Source organism: Schistocerca nitens, chromosome 3 (genome assembly GCF_023898315.1).
Source record: "Schistocerca nitens isolate TAMUIC-IGC-003100 chromosome 3, iqSchNite1.1, whole genome shotgun sequence".
Classification (NCBI taxonomy): Eukaryota; Metazoa; Arthropoda; class Insecta; order Orthoptera; family Acrididae; genus Schistocerca; species Schistocerca nitens.
The window spans coordinates 765,591,857-765,606,463 of NC_064616.1; the positions used below are offsets into that span (position 1 = coordinate 765,591,857).

A 14,607-nucleotide genomic window follows, 5' to 3' on the forward strand; every position below is an offset into this window, starting at 1 on the left:
CTGAGGGCACTCCCGCCTTAGGTGATTGTTCACACCTCAGGTCACACCTCCTGACAAACGGACGGAGGGACCAATCGGCACTTTCGGAAGGTATCAGCTCAGGTAATCACCCCTCCCTGGGCCTTGCTATTACCAGGGGGTACATACGTGTTCTACCTGTCTACCCGGGGCGGGGAATTACGCGTTACCCCGTCACCGGCTATGCACGAAAATGCGTGGGTCGGCCTTCAGACACGCACAGGGAGGAAGAAAGAGAAAGGGAAAAACAAAGAAAGGGAAAAACAAAGAAAGAGAAAGGAAAGAAGAGAGGTCTCAAACGCCGCAGCGGAGAAAAGGGTAAATAGAAGAGGTAAGGAAAGGAGAAGAACAAAGAATGGATGAAGACATACTAGCAGAGAAGGCGAAGAATGCATTACAGTTACGAGCGTCCGTCTCCAGACGTAGGCACAAACCATACTCCCAGAGGGGGAGAAAGGGAAGGAAAGAGCCAGCGGTGAGGGGAGGAGGGGCGAAGATGGGGGATAGGGAAGGATGCGGAAAAGGAAGGTATGCAGCCCCGAAAGGAAGGAGGGCCACATTAGCTCGGGGTCCCGTGCTTGCTACGCACATATCCACAAAAGAGTTGTGGGCCCACTGGGGGGGGGGGGGGTATGAAACTGTTGCTCAAGGTCTTCAACATTGGCGGGACAGAGTTAAACGTGATTGGATACCACCAAAGGAGGGGCTACCCCAGGAAACAGCCTGCCACGGCCAATATGGAGATCACCGAGTCATCTTCGCGTGGAAGTTTACCGAAGTAAAAGTGACACTTTAAAATGGGGACTCGATAACCAAGACGTGTCCTGTGTGTGATGCTAAGCAGACTGTAAACAATTTCCTTCACTGCCCCGTTTACTCCATCTGCACAGACATTGTGACTCAAGAGGATCTGACATCAACAAGCCCCAATAACTCAACCTTAATAAAAATAGTTTCATAATAAGTCTTATCCAAATGCAAATGACAATAATGTCAACCACTTTCAATATAAAGTTAATAGTATCTCATAAAACATTGCGTTAACATGAATAGTATATATTGCTAAGCTAAGATTTAAGTAATCTACAATTTTTATATTGAGGAAGGCTGTGGAAGCTTAGAAAATAATGTGATCTAATTTTGCATGCTGTGTTGTGTGCATTAAATGTTTGTAAGTATGGTCTGGTGGAATTTCCACGTCAGTCGCTAGTGACAGGAATTCCACCTGTAAACCCGTGAACGTGCATTCATACTTGCTGGCTAAGTATCGTGGTCTGGCCCACCCTACGTACCCGTGTACTTCCTCCAGTCGATTAATGTCTTGACCACACTAAATGGCATACAGGTACACGTTAAGTACAATAGCACCTCTTTCACATTTCCGAACTGGAATACTGTGATCCCACTTATATCCTGTGCAGCAGTACTTCTAAACGAACTGGCGCCAATTTCTTCTAAGACAGGTTTCGAGCTCACGGCTTGAAATTCGTTCTCCTAAGTGCTCTACATTTAGCGTTTCCCGCCAGAATTATGTGACACGTTAATACCCAAGCTCAGGAGTTTCCAAGTTACCGTTTGCGTGTCTTGGAACGTACTTTAGTGTGTGATTCCTGCACCTGACCCTAGGCTGCTAGTTTACCTTCCTATTCCTGAGGTGGAATATAGTTTTTTTTCTATCTTTAGTGGAATAAGCTGTATATGCCATTATATGAAGTGACTATTCATCTACTGAATATCTTAGGACAGCGCGTCCCCTGCCTGTGAGATTGACGTTGTCACTATGGATGAATTCACAAGGTGCGATTTATGGATGGTCATGATAGCAAAACTTGAAGAGAACTGGGGACAAGACAGAATCCTATGTTTGGTAATTTATAAGTTTGTGGAATCTGCTACAGGCAAGTTCTGTAAGTACTTCGAAAAAATTTTTAGTAAGTATATAGTATATCACAGAGGAGATGTTGCGACATGGTACAGCCTTAATGAGTTTCAGAAGAAGACGTTCTTTCCGAATGGTGCCATTAGCAGCCGAAAGATCAAGGAATGTAGCCAGTTTTCAAGTCGAGGCAAGTGCCTGATTACTACAGTCTCGACCGTTCCGGAAGGTAGCTTTCCCAGTTGAGATGAGACATTGAAATGCAGAAGCTATTCTACTTGGAATCAGTTCATCTAGAAGTTTATAATTTACGCTTAATACAATTTTGAGATACTGAAGAAACTACGCTTTATTTTAGGTTCTGAGGTCTATTTCATGAAGGTATTAGAGGACTCTTGTTCAGAGAAATACAGAGATATAACGCTCATTAACGACTGTGTAGTGACAGTGTGCTGTTCTGACAACTTGTCCCATTACGTTCACTACTTGTCCAAGTTATTTTTGTGAATGATTTCATAACAAAACAATTAAGATCTTTTCATCATTAAGAGTTCTCAAATGCCGATAAAACAGGACATGACGGGAGTAACAGGTTGCTACTTCTTTTCGAGTTTGAATTGTATAAAGAAGGTTATGGCGACTGTTTGTACAGTACATTGTTGTGTTTTATCTGATTATGGAAATGAAAAGAATGAGAAGAAAGCAACTTATTGGTGTCGTAACTACTGTTCCTCTCAAACAGTCAGAGAGGGTAACTTTATTAACATCGGCATGTGCTCCATCCGTGAGACAATACAGAAAGTGAGTAATTACGGGTTGTTGTTTAACACGGGATACTGATACAAACTCCTGTGATTAAGAACTGTGCTTCTCTGGTCACTGCTGACCAAATACTGAAGTGGAGTATTTTGGCCGTCAAAAAGTTTCGAACGAAAGTGAGATTAGAATACAACGTCTCTGTCAATGATGAACTCATTATAGACAGGGAATAAGTTAGTACTGGAGAACAACAGGGCATAACTTAGGCCATGGTCTATTGAAAACAAAATCACCGAAATGATTTAGAGAAATCACTGAAACCATTGGCATTAGCTACCTCAGAGATGAGCCCCATCGTACTTGCGTTAGTCGGCGCTTTTGACGGCGGATCAAAACAAAATGTCCAGACACTCTGTGACCAAAATGGTACTGAAACAGAGGATGACAGACTAAAGGCCCAAATACTAAATGTCTTTTTCCAAAGCTGTTTCACAGAGGAAGACTACACTGTAGTCCCTTCTCTAGATTCTCACACAGATGACAAAATGGTAGATATCGAAATAGACGACAGAGGGATAGAGAAACAATTAAAATCGCTCAAAAGAGGAAAGGCGGCTGGACCTGATGAGATACCAGTTCGATTTTACATAGAGTACGCGAAGGAACTTGCCCCCCTTCTTGCAGCGGTGTACCGTAGGTCTCTAGAAGAGCGTAGCGTTCCAAAGGATTGGAAAAGGGCACAGGTCATCCCCGTTTTCAAGAAGGGACGTCGAACAGACGTGCAGAACTATAGACCTGTATCTCTAACGTCGATCAGTTGTAGAATTTTGGAACACGTATTATGTTCCAGTATAATGACTTTTCTGGAGACTAGAAATCTACTCTGTAGGAATCAGCATGGGTTTCGAAAAAGACGATCGTGTGAAACCCAGCTCGCGCTATTCGTCCACGAGACACAGGAGGGCCATAGACACGGGTTCCCAGGTAGATGCCGTGTTTCTTGACTTCCGCAAGGCGTTCGATACAGTTCCCCACAGTCATTTAATTAACAAAGTAAGAGCATATTGACTATCAGACCAATTGTGTGATTGGATTGAAGTGTTCCTAGATAGCAGAATGCAGCATGTCATTCTCAATGGAGAGAAGTCTTCCGAAGTAAGAGTGATTTCGGGTGTGCCGCAGGGGTGTGTCGTGGGACCGTTGCTATTCACAATATACATAAATGAGCTTGTGGATGACGTCGGAAGTCCACTGCGGCTTTTTGCGGATGATGCTGTGGTATATCGAGAGGTTGTAAAAATGGAAAATTGTGCTGAAATGCAGGAGGATCTGCAGCGAATTGACGCATGGTGCAGGGAATGGCAATTGAATCTCAATGTAGACAAGTGTAATGTGGTGCGAATACATAGAAAAAGAGATTCCTTATCATTTAGCTACAATATAGCAGGTCAGCAACTGGAAGCAGGTAATTCCATAAATTATCTGGGAGTACGCATTAGGAGTGATTTAAAATGGAATGATCATATGAAGTTGATCGTCAGTAAAGTAGATGCCAGACAGATTCATTGGAAGAATCCTAAGGAAATGCAATCCGAAAACAAAGGAAGTAGGTTACAGTACTCTTGTTGCTTAAATACTGCTCAGCAGTGTGGGGTCCGTACCAGATAGGGTTGATAGAAGAGAGAGTGAAGATCCAACGGAGAGCAGCGCGCTTCGTTACAGTATCATTTAGTAATCACGAAAGAGTTACGGAGATGATAGATAAACGCCAGTGGAAGACTCTGCAGGAGAGACGCTCAGCAGCTCGGTACAGGCTTTTGTTGAAGTTTCGAGAACATACCTTCACCGAGGAGTCAAGCATTATATTTCTCCCTCCTACGTGTATCTCGCGAAGAGAACATGAAGATAAAATCAGAGAGATTAGAGCCCACACAGAGGCATACCGACAATCCTCCTTTCCACGAACAATACGAGACTGGAATAGAAGGGAAAACCGATAGAGGAACTCAATGTACCCGCCGCCACACACCGTCAGGTGGCTTGCGGGGTATGGATGTAGATGTAGATTAATATGCCTGTTATGCTTAAGAGTCGGTATGTTCGTATGTTAGCCCTTTTGTTTCTTTGCATAACATTTTTGAAGATAACGGTTTTCGTTTCTGATCGCAGTTATCTGTATCTACGTCTAAAGCCACTTTATGGCGTGTGGCCGACAAATGCAATCAACGAAAGCTGAGAACATTCAGAAAACTACTTATAAACAAGTTAGTCTTCTTGCTTACTGACAATATATGTAATACATTTTCCTGGCCTGTAAAGAGAGCCAGTTCTTGCCCTTTAGATAAGATCTGTAACAGTTACCTGTGCTACACTAGTTTCATCAAACGCATGTTGCCAGCCACAGTGATACGCGGAGGCGAGACATTAACTGCTTAACATTAACGTGAGAGCCTACGGCGGCCGAGCAGTTGGCGCGGAAGCACGGGGGCGTTATCATTCTTTTGAGCGGGTTGCGTAAGAAACACCGCACGCGTGCCGCCAGCTGTCGAGTGGATACTTGTCTCCATCCCAACATACCATCGTTTGTTTTTGTTTGGGGGGCGCCACCGGTCGATACGGATGGCAGCGTTGTGGCTGTGTCCCGTCTCGTGTTCCAGTTACAGGTCGGCGTCTTCTCATGCGGAGAAATCATCCTGTCTCTGACACGCCCTTCAATTAGCACTTCGTCCCATAATGGACGGAGCACCACCTTGCGTTACTAACCGGCCCACGCATTTTGAGGAAGTCTCGTTTGAAGATTTTCGCGCTTTAGAGATTTGTGCTCAGGTGTAAACTCCTTTCTTCTGTACGCCCTCTGTGTGCGAGTCACAGATTTCGATGTGTCACGTTACTCTCAGAAACTTACCGGCGAACTACTAAATAATCAGGTAGCTGATGTAATGGAAATTATGAGTGGCATGCTTTTAGTTTTAGTATACGACACGATATGTACAATATAGTCACCACCTGATCCAATGACTTTTTTACACAACGCTACTTTTTGATTTTTACTTACGTTAAAGAGATTGCAAAGTATAATTAGTTTCTATTCAGATGCAAAATTACGCAGTGAAAAGATTTTCAAACAGAAGAACCCAATATTAAATAATTCTGAAAAATATTTCATAATTTTGAAAAACACCTGCAGTGAGTATTATTATTATTATTATTATTTTTATTATTAGCTCTACAGTTTTTATAATCACTTATATTTTTAATGTCAGTTAACAAAATTATGTATTACATAAATTTGTCTGTTTATGTACACTCCTGGAAATTGAAATAAGAACACCGTGAATTCATTGTCCCAGGAAGGGAAAACTTTATTGACACATTCCTGGGGTCAGATACATCACATGATCACACTGACAGAACCACAGGCACATAGACACAGGCAACAGAGCATGCACAATGTCGGCACTAGTACAGTGTATATCCACCTTTCGCAGCAATGCAGGCTGCTATTCTCCCATGGAGACGATCGTAGAGATGCTGGATGTAGTCCTGTGGAACGGCTTGCCATGCCATTTCCACCTGGCGCCTCAGTTGGACCAGCGTTCGTGCTGGACGTGCAGACCGCGTGAGACGACGCTTCATCCAGTCCCAAACATGCTCAATGGGGGACAGATCCGGAGATCTTGCTGGCCAGGGTAGTTGACTTACACCTTCTAGAGCACGTTGGGTGGCACGGGATACATGCGGACGTGCATTGTCCTGTTGGAACAGCAAGTTCCCTTGCCGGTCTAGGAATGGTAGAACGATGGGTTCGATGACGGTTTGGATGTACCGTGCACTATTCAGTGTCCCCTCGACGATCACCAGTGGTGTACGGCCAGTGTAGGAGATCGCTCCCCACACCATGATGCCGGGTGTTGGCCCTGTGTGCCTCGGTCGTATGCAGTCCTGATTGTGGCGCTCACCTGCACGGCGCCAAACACGCATACGACCATCATTGGCACCAAGGCAGAAGCGACTCTCATCGCTGAAGACGACACGTCTCCATTCGTCCCTCCATTCACGCCTGTCGCGACACCACTGGAGGCGGGCTGCACGATGTTGGGGCGTGAGCGGAAGACGGCCTAACGGTGTGCGGGACCGTAGCCCAGCTTCATGGAGACGGTTGCGAATGGTCCTCGCCGATACCCCAGGAGCAACAGTGTCCCTAATTTGCTGGGAAGTGGCGGTGCGGTCCCCTACGGCACTGCGTAGGATCCTACGGTCTTGGCGTGCATCCGTGCGTCGCTGCGGTCCGGTCCCAGGTCGACGGGCACGTGCACCTTCCGCCGACCACTGGCGACAACATCGATGTACTGTGGAGACCTCACGCCCCACGTGTTGAGCAATTCGGCGGTACGTCCACCCGGCCTCCCGCATGCCCACTATACGCCCTCGCTCAAAGTCCGTCAACTGCACATACGGTTCACGTCCACGCTGTCGCGGCATGTTACCAGTGTTAAAGACTGCGATGGAGCTCCGTATGCCACGGCAAACTGGCTGACACTGACGGCGGCGGTGCACAAATGCTGCGCAGCTAGCGCCATTCGACGGCCAACACCGCGGGTCCTGGTGTGTCCGCTGTGCCGTGCGTGTGATTATTGCTTGTACAGCCCTCTCGCAGTGTCCGGAGCAAGTATGGTGGGTCTGACACACCGGTGTCAATGTGTTCTTTTTTCCATTTCCAGGAGTGTATATCGATCTCATACAACATCTTTCCATAACTAAACATATCGTTAATATATTTACCTATTAGCACATTTTCAGTAGTTGCGACAGGAGTTTCGTTGAAGTCGTTGATAACTGTCTGTTGTGATCCTATGCTGTGTTAAGACGGACAGTTTCATACAAATGTCTTTGTAAATAAATATTTTGTGTGTTAAGATGTGTTCTTCAAAACATAGCATTAAAAGAGGTAAGCACTCATAAGAAAAATTTACTCAAGAAACCAATTCTAAAGTTAACGCACATCAAAATCATGGTACTGGATCTTTCCTCTTTAAACACGAAACATACTCAAACATACTGCGTCAATGAAAAACATTGATAAAACTACGAAGAAAAAACAAAGATAAGTAATAAATTATATGTGAATTACTATACCGCACAACACTAATTCAGTATTTCAAGGTACTGAGATTTATTCGCGCAGACGTCACCAATGTTCATCAGTTAGGTTTTTTGATCAGTTTTAGATATTAGTTTCATCACAATGTAGAATGTTAAGATAGACTGAGAAGCACACAAGAATCCCATCTCAGACCGGTTCAGCAGAGGCATACGCCAAGGAGGCTCGCGTACTGTTTTGGCTTCATTGGTTATCAGACTATAAAATTCTGGCCTCAGATTTAGGTAAACAGTGACTGCATTCGCAGTCCTGTCATCTATGTATCCTTCCAGCGAGCCGGGTGGGTTTTTATGAACAATTTGCCTCAATTTTACTCTATCTTGATATACTTTTTGCCCTGATATTGTTTCCCACTTTCTCCTCCAGTCGTGAGATCTTCCTTAACTTGATCAGCCATCTTCTAGGTCGTCCTGTCTTTTTCCCTGCGCATTCTATCGAACTATTGTTTTGCAGGCGGCTATCCTCCATCGTCTTCACATGTCCAAACCACTTGAACCGTGTAGTACTCAGTCTCTCAGTCCTTGACAGATCCACTTACATCTCTTCTCTGATCTCTTCATTCCTAATTGTGTGTCTTCTGGTATTCCGCAAGGATGAGCGCAGAAACTCCATATCGTAAACTTTTAACTTGTTCAAATATGCCTTGTTAATTACACAGCACTCCAATCTGTATGCCGCAATCGGCGGGAGGTGCGTTTTAAACATGGTTTGTTTGGCCCTCGCAGTAACTCCTTTGTCCCACACAAGGTTCCGCTCTTGATGGAAAATGCGACAGCTCGCTTCCATACTCTGTTCTGTAGTTCTAGTTTTACAGTTCCATTCCTTCCTGTTGTACTTACCAAGCAACTGAGAGCTTCCATACATTCAATTCCTCTCCGTCTATCGTCAGGTTGCCCTGGAAAGATATCCTGCTCATAACCATTGCAACAGTGTTGCTTTTGCTTGGGATCAACTGGAATTCTTTAAAGTTGGAGTTCCATTCATCCAATCTTTACTGTACATCTAGTTCCGTTTCTCCCCAAATAACTACATCATCAGCAAAGACTAAAACATTGAGATCACCATTCACTATTTCCGTGACTGCCTTCACAATCACATTCATAAACACATGGAAAACTAATGGGAAAAATGCACTTGCACTACTCCGTTGTACTACTCTGTTGGACTCCTCTCTCTCTTTCCTGAACAAATCCCATCTGTAATTACCCATTTGTGCACAAGGAGTTTGGAACCATTAGTTTTTTCTAAACACTCTCAGACCTTACACCTTGCCACACTGTTATACACTTTTTCCAAATCCAGGAGCATGATGAGGTTTTTAACCTTCTCCCAATACCTTTACATTAACCGTCTTAGGGTAAATGTCAGGTCTGTTGTTCCTACGCTGCTTCTGAATAAATGTTGTTCCTCTTCAAACTGGTTTTCTAATGACGATCTTAATCAATTCTCACTAATCTTTTCCAATATCGAAAGACAGGTGTGATAACAGGGCGATTCCTCTATAATTAGAACACTTTATCCTACTTTGTTGAACATTGGTTTATAATCTCCATCTTCCAATCATCAAGAAGTTTATTTTCATTCGAAATGACTCAGTGTTCGATCTAGCCACTGTGTTCCTTGGATGCCTGCCGACTTGATCGTGTCGCTGTCAATTCATATGGTCAGGTTGATTTGCTTCCTTTTGTCTGCTTCATGGATTCTTAGTCTCTGCCGAGGTGACAGGTTGTTGCACTTCAGGTTTTGGTAAATCCTTTATTTCCAATTCCACCTTTGTTATCTCCTTGCTATTCAGCAGTGTGTTGAAGTATTTTTTTCATATATTCTCTGATTCCAGACTATACTCTCATTTTCCATTTCTATCGCTTTTAGGCTTTCGCTATCTGACCTTTTGCTTTTTATCAATCCTTATAGTATTCACTTGTTTCCATTGCTGTCCTCCTCTAGCTTTTGGGTGAATATTTCCCAACTTCTCACTTGTCATTACTTCCCAACCTTTTCAACCGTAAGTTTCCTTGTGCCAATTTGGCTAGTTTATGGGCATCTACTGGTTTTATCCCGTTGGTTTGTTTATGTTTCTCTACTCTTTTCAAATATTCCGTCCTTTAATAATTTCCTTTACCCTATGATGCCACCAGGCGGTTTCCTTCTGTTTTACGTTACCAGTTGTTTTACCACAGACTTTTACAGCACAGTTTACTAACATTGTCTTAAATTCTTCATACTCCTCATTTGCACTATCTGTTTCATTTGTTGATAACTTTGCGTTTATCAGACTTTGATTGTTGTTCTTTTCTTCCAACACGGATGAGGATTTTTTGTTGAAATGTACTTCCTTAGCCTTTGAAGATCCCTCTACTCCACAGGGCAGCGGTGTCCTCTTCCATTTAACTCCAGGGAGGGTTGGTTACGAATTCAGCCGTCTGTGCCATTCCGAAGGTCTCCTCCTCTGCATCTTTGTGGTCTTCTTAGTCCAATGGTCTTCATTGTAATCCAATCTCTCCCTTCCCCTTCCATTCACTCTCACCCTTTTTTTATCGTTGCAGTGATCAACTGCATCGCTACAACAGATCAACAGAGGGGTGCCACCAGAAACTTCTGGTTATATCAAAGCCCAGCAGATTTTACAGTCTTTATGATGTCACTGATGACAGGACATTGATATTTGTACTATTTAATCATGCATTGCTGGCCATTAAAACTGCAACACCATCAAGGCGACATGCAACAAATGTCGAATTTGTGTGAAGTGTACTGCATTCTTGGATGTGCAACTGATTATCTCTCCAGAACAACCACCAAAACTAGGTGAGTTTAACGCATCTACATTTTTGCATAAAGCACGAGCATACAGTGGGTCTCTCAGTCGAAAATTTTATTAAAATGTCCGTTTGTAAGATGATCTTGTAATGCCTCGTGTAAGAGGAAGAAACGCGAGCCAACACGTATCGGAATCCAGCAGAATCGTCGATTATGGAGAGTGAGGTTTATCGTTCTGATATATTGCTGCTCGCGTTGGTTGCGACCCCAAACTGTTATAAAAGTATGCGCCCCATGTAAGATGTCAGCGAACTCAAGACTAGCGCCCGATAACACAAAAATATTCTTCGCTCGGCGGCGTAGGATCGTATAACCATGTTATGTGGGAAACTGGGCTAGTTTGCCGCAAGACAAGTGTCCACACAGTCAATACTATCATTTCTTATTTGTTTCTGTGTTTATTCAGCCCGTTTCCTGGTTATTTAAAATAGTTTGAAATTTTCACTTTGAAAAAATTACGTTGTACAAATTGCTTCATTTCTTAGACCAATTTACAGCTAAAAGTACATTTCCACAAGGAGAATGTGACGATATCCGGAGCACCACGGACTGTGAGCATAGAGACCACTGTTGCGCCTTCCCTTGGAGGAGGAGCAGAGAGAGGCCTGTTGTTGTGCGCCTGATCTACCTTGGTGGACAAGGTGTTCGATTGTTTCTCTGGACAGCATCGTCTCGAGACCTCGCACTCATTGAAATCATCTAGTCGTTGGTTTACGAGAGTAGGACGCACTAATCATTAATCAATACGATTGATTGATTGATTCGAACATTAAATTAAAGTCGCATGGAATAATTTTCGGCTCGATGCCCCTTTTGGATAGAGCCAATGTTGCTGCTAGAGATGGCACATCTGTATACTAATTGTCACATCCTATACATCCAATATCACCTAAAAATTTAATCATATATTCTTCCTTCTATAGTGTATTCACGCAATAGGTAAAACTTCATGATTAGCGATCCTTGCTTGTTTACCGTTTGGATGGCGAGCTGTGCGTTTTCTCGTTTCCAATACGACAGCCTTTTCTTAAAAGGTGTGAAGACTTGTAAAATAAGGAGTAATCGTCCATAATGTCTATAAAGTCTAGCGCCAAACACACATGTCCAGATTATGTTGCAGTACACTCATCACGTCGGAACAATGGTGCGCAACAAGAACATTATCGGAAGGGTTTTTCTGTCGTATACTCTAAACCAGCGTGAACTTCTTGTGAACCAATGGATGAAGAAGTCATGGAAATAATGCGAATGGTCTTCAAAGACAATTGTTGATTGCTTCTCAGTCACTAAACCTGTTTTCTTGTAAGCAAGAGACCCGTCTGTACAGATTCCTAATTTTGGTGAAGCATGTTTTTGTTTAATATATTTTTGCACTTAAATAATATTTTCCATATTTATGAGGTGCGGCAACGGCCTTGCCGCAGTGGATACACCGGATCCCGTGAGATTACGGAAGTTAAGCGCTGTCGAGCGTGGTCGGCACTTGGATGGGTGACCATCCAGGCCGCCATGCACTGTTGCCATTTTTCGGGGCGCACTCAGCCTCATGATGCCAATTGAGGAGCTACTCGACCGAATAGTAGCGGCTTCGGTCAAGAATACCATCATAACGACCGGGAGAGCTGTGTGCTGACCCCACGCCCCTCAACTGAGGATGACACGGCGGTCGGATGGTCCCGGTAGGCCACTCGTGGCCTGAAGACGGAGTGCTTTTTTATATTGATGAAGTGCTAGAAAATTTGCAATAGTAAGCACATGTTCTACAGGACACATTTTAATTTTAGGGTTAAATAACAGAAGTGGCAGAATTCTAAACTGAGTAATGTGGAATAGGAAACCAACGATCAAACCGATCTGCTTAGGACGTGACATGGTTGGGGATAGCTACCAGAGTGTGTAGACGACTTTATCAATAACTGTTAATGTAAGTTCTTTCACTTTTCTTAACAGTTTCCGTGCTAGCCATTTTTCTAGATACTTGCGTAACGGGCTGGTAATAAAGAAATCAATATTATTCAAATTCCCCGGTAACATTTCTAGAGTAAACTTGACCGTATCGTCGTTCGCCTCATTAATATTTTGATGTCAAAATAGCCGAAATGTAGGAAAAAGAGCTTAGTTGCGCTGATTATATTTTGTGACTTGTTTCTTATTTGTTCGGTCCGGAGGTGGATATCGGGCAGACGTTGTGTTGTGTGACGAAGTCAAAACAATGAGGTCCACACGTAGTGTTTAGTAAATGTTCTTTTGCTTAACTTCAATACAAGCAAGAATACAATCCGCTGAGTGTACTTGAGGTAGGCAGGTTCATAATAACAACAGAGGCTAACTAATAACACTTACAGTACACATGCAGGATGCAGAATACAGAATACAGAACGAATGCTGAATGCAGAATGAGGGTCTGCTCGGCGCGGCATCCTATTACGCTGGTACCGTGGCTGCGCTGGTCGCAGAGAGTCTCTTTCGGAGACAGCCACGAATTGGCGGTGCAGCCACATGGATTACCGCTAAATTCTTAATACACAACTATACGAACATGAACTGGAGAAATTTTTGTCTCCTTTATTTGACTGGCAAGGGCGATAGATAATTTTTAATGCTACGTTGTATTATGGCGTGATGACTTACGAGATTGTTGGTGATAATCCATCCAGCGAATTGGCTGGCTGACCTCGTTGGTCGTCTTTACCGCTTCCTGAAAAGTAAGCTATGTGCCGGTAACGTGTTACATTTTCTTCTACATTACGTTTTACACTCATCCATAACAACATTAATTGAAACGCTACACAGACCAAGCATTGATACTGTTGGCACATCATATAAAGGTTGGAGGAAAGAAATGGTGAATCACGTGTACTTAGACTTTAAGACGAACGAAACGTAGGATTAAATAAGTACAGTAGTTGCCAAAGCGAATAGTCGACCTCAATTTATTGGGAGAAATAAGGTAACTGCTACGATCCATTCTATAGTACTGCTCGAGTGTTTGGGATCCGCACCAGGTCAGATTAAAGGAAAACATGAAAGCAGTTCAGAGGTGGACTGCTAGATTTGTTACCGGCAGGTTCGATCGAAGCGCAAGTATTACGGAGATGGTTCTTGAAATCAAGTGGTAATCCGTGGACAGAAGACGACGTTCTTTTCGTGAAACACTATTACGAAAATTTAGAGAACCGGCATTTTAATTTGACTGCTGAACGATTTTACTGCCGCCATTCTACATCCCGCGTAAGGATCACCAAGATAAGAGAACTTTGGGCTCGTACGGAGCTCTGTTTGCGAGTGGAGCAGGGAAGGAAATGACTAGTAATGGTACAGGGTACACTCTGCTGTGCACCATACAGTGGCTTGCGGAGTATATATGTAGATGCAGATGTAGATGCAGATTAATGAATTGCTGCGAAAATTCAGTAATAAATACGCGTATCAGGCATTAGCTTTTTTCTTGTCCTGATGAGTGTACAATAAAGATTCTGTATGTCACTCCCTCTTGCAACAAAGATTTCCCGTTGTCGTAAACAAAAATATTTTTATTGACTAGAACGTTTTATTGTACAATTCAGCTATACAGGGTGTTACAAAAAGGTACGGCTAAACTTTCAGGAAACATTCCTCAAACACAAAGAAAGAAAATATGTCATGTGGACATGTGTCCGGAAACGCTTACTTTCCATGTTAGAGCTCATTTTATTACTTCTTTTCAAATCACATTAATCATGGAATGGAAACACACAGCAGCAGAACGTACCAGCGGGACTTCAAATGTCCTCCGTTAGCGAGGATACATGCATCCACCCTCCGTCGCACAGAATCCCTGATGCGCTGATGCAGCCCTGGAGAATGGCGTATTGTATCACAGCCGTCCACAATACGAGCACGAAGAGTCGCTACATTTGGTACCGGCGTTGCGTAGACAAGAGCTTTCAAATGCCCCCATAAATGAAAGTCAAGAGGGTTGAGGTCAGGAGAG

General features: G+C 43.5%; 1 protein-coding gene across 7 annotated transcripts in view; it reads right to left on the reverse strand.

The window, feature by feature from the left end:
* The window catches only part of LOC126249755 (serine/threonine-protein kinase NIM1), a 518,432-nt gene that overhangs the window by 215,547 nt on the left and 288,278 nt on the right, over window positions 1-14,607 (reverse strand). For 4 of the 7 annotated variants that reach the window (XM_049951438.1, XM_049951437.1, XM_049951443.1 and 1 more), the window contains one exon: window positions 13,266-13,332. The exons of the other annotated variants lie outside the window; for them this stretch is intronic. In XM_049951438.1, coding sequence (XP_049807395.1) covers window positions 13,266-13,332 — 67 coding nt within the window. The remainder of the gene's footprint in view (window positions 1-13,265; window positions 13,333-14,607) is intronic. 7 annotated transcript variants of the gene reach the window in all.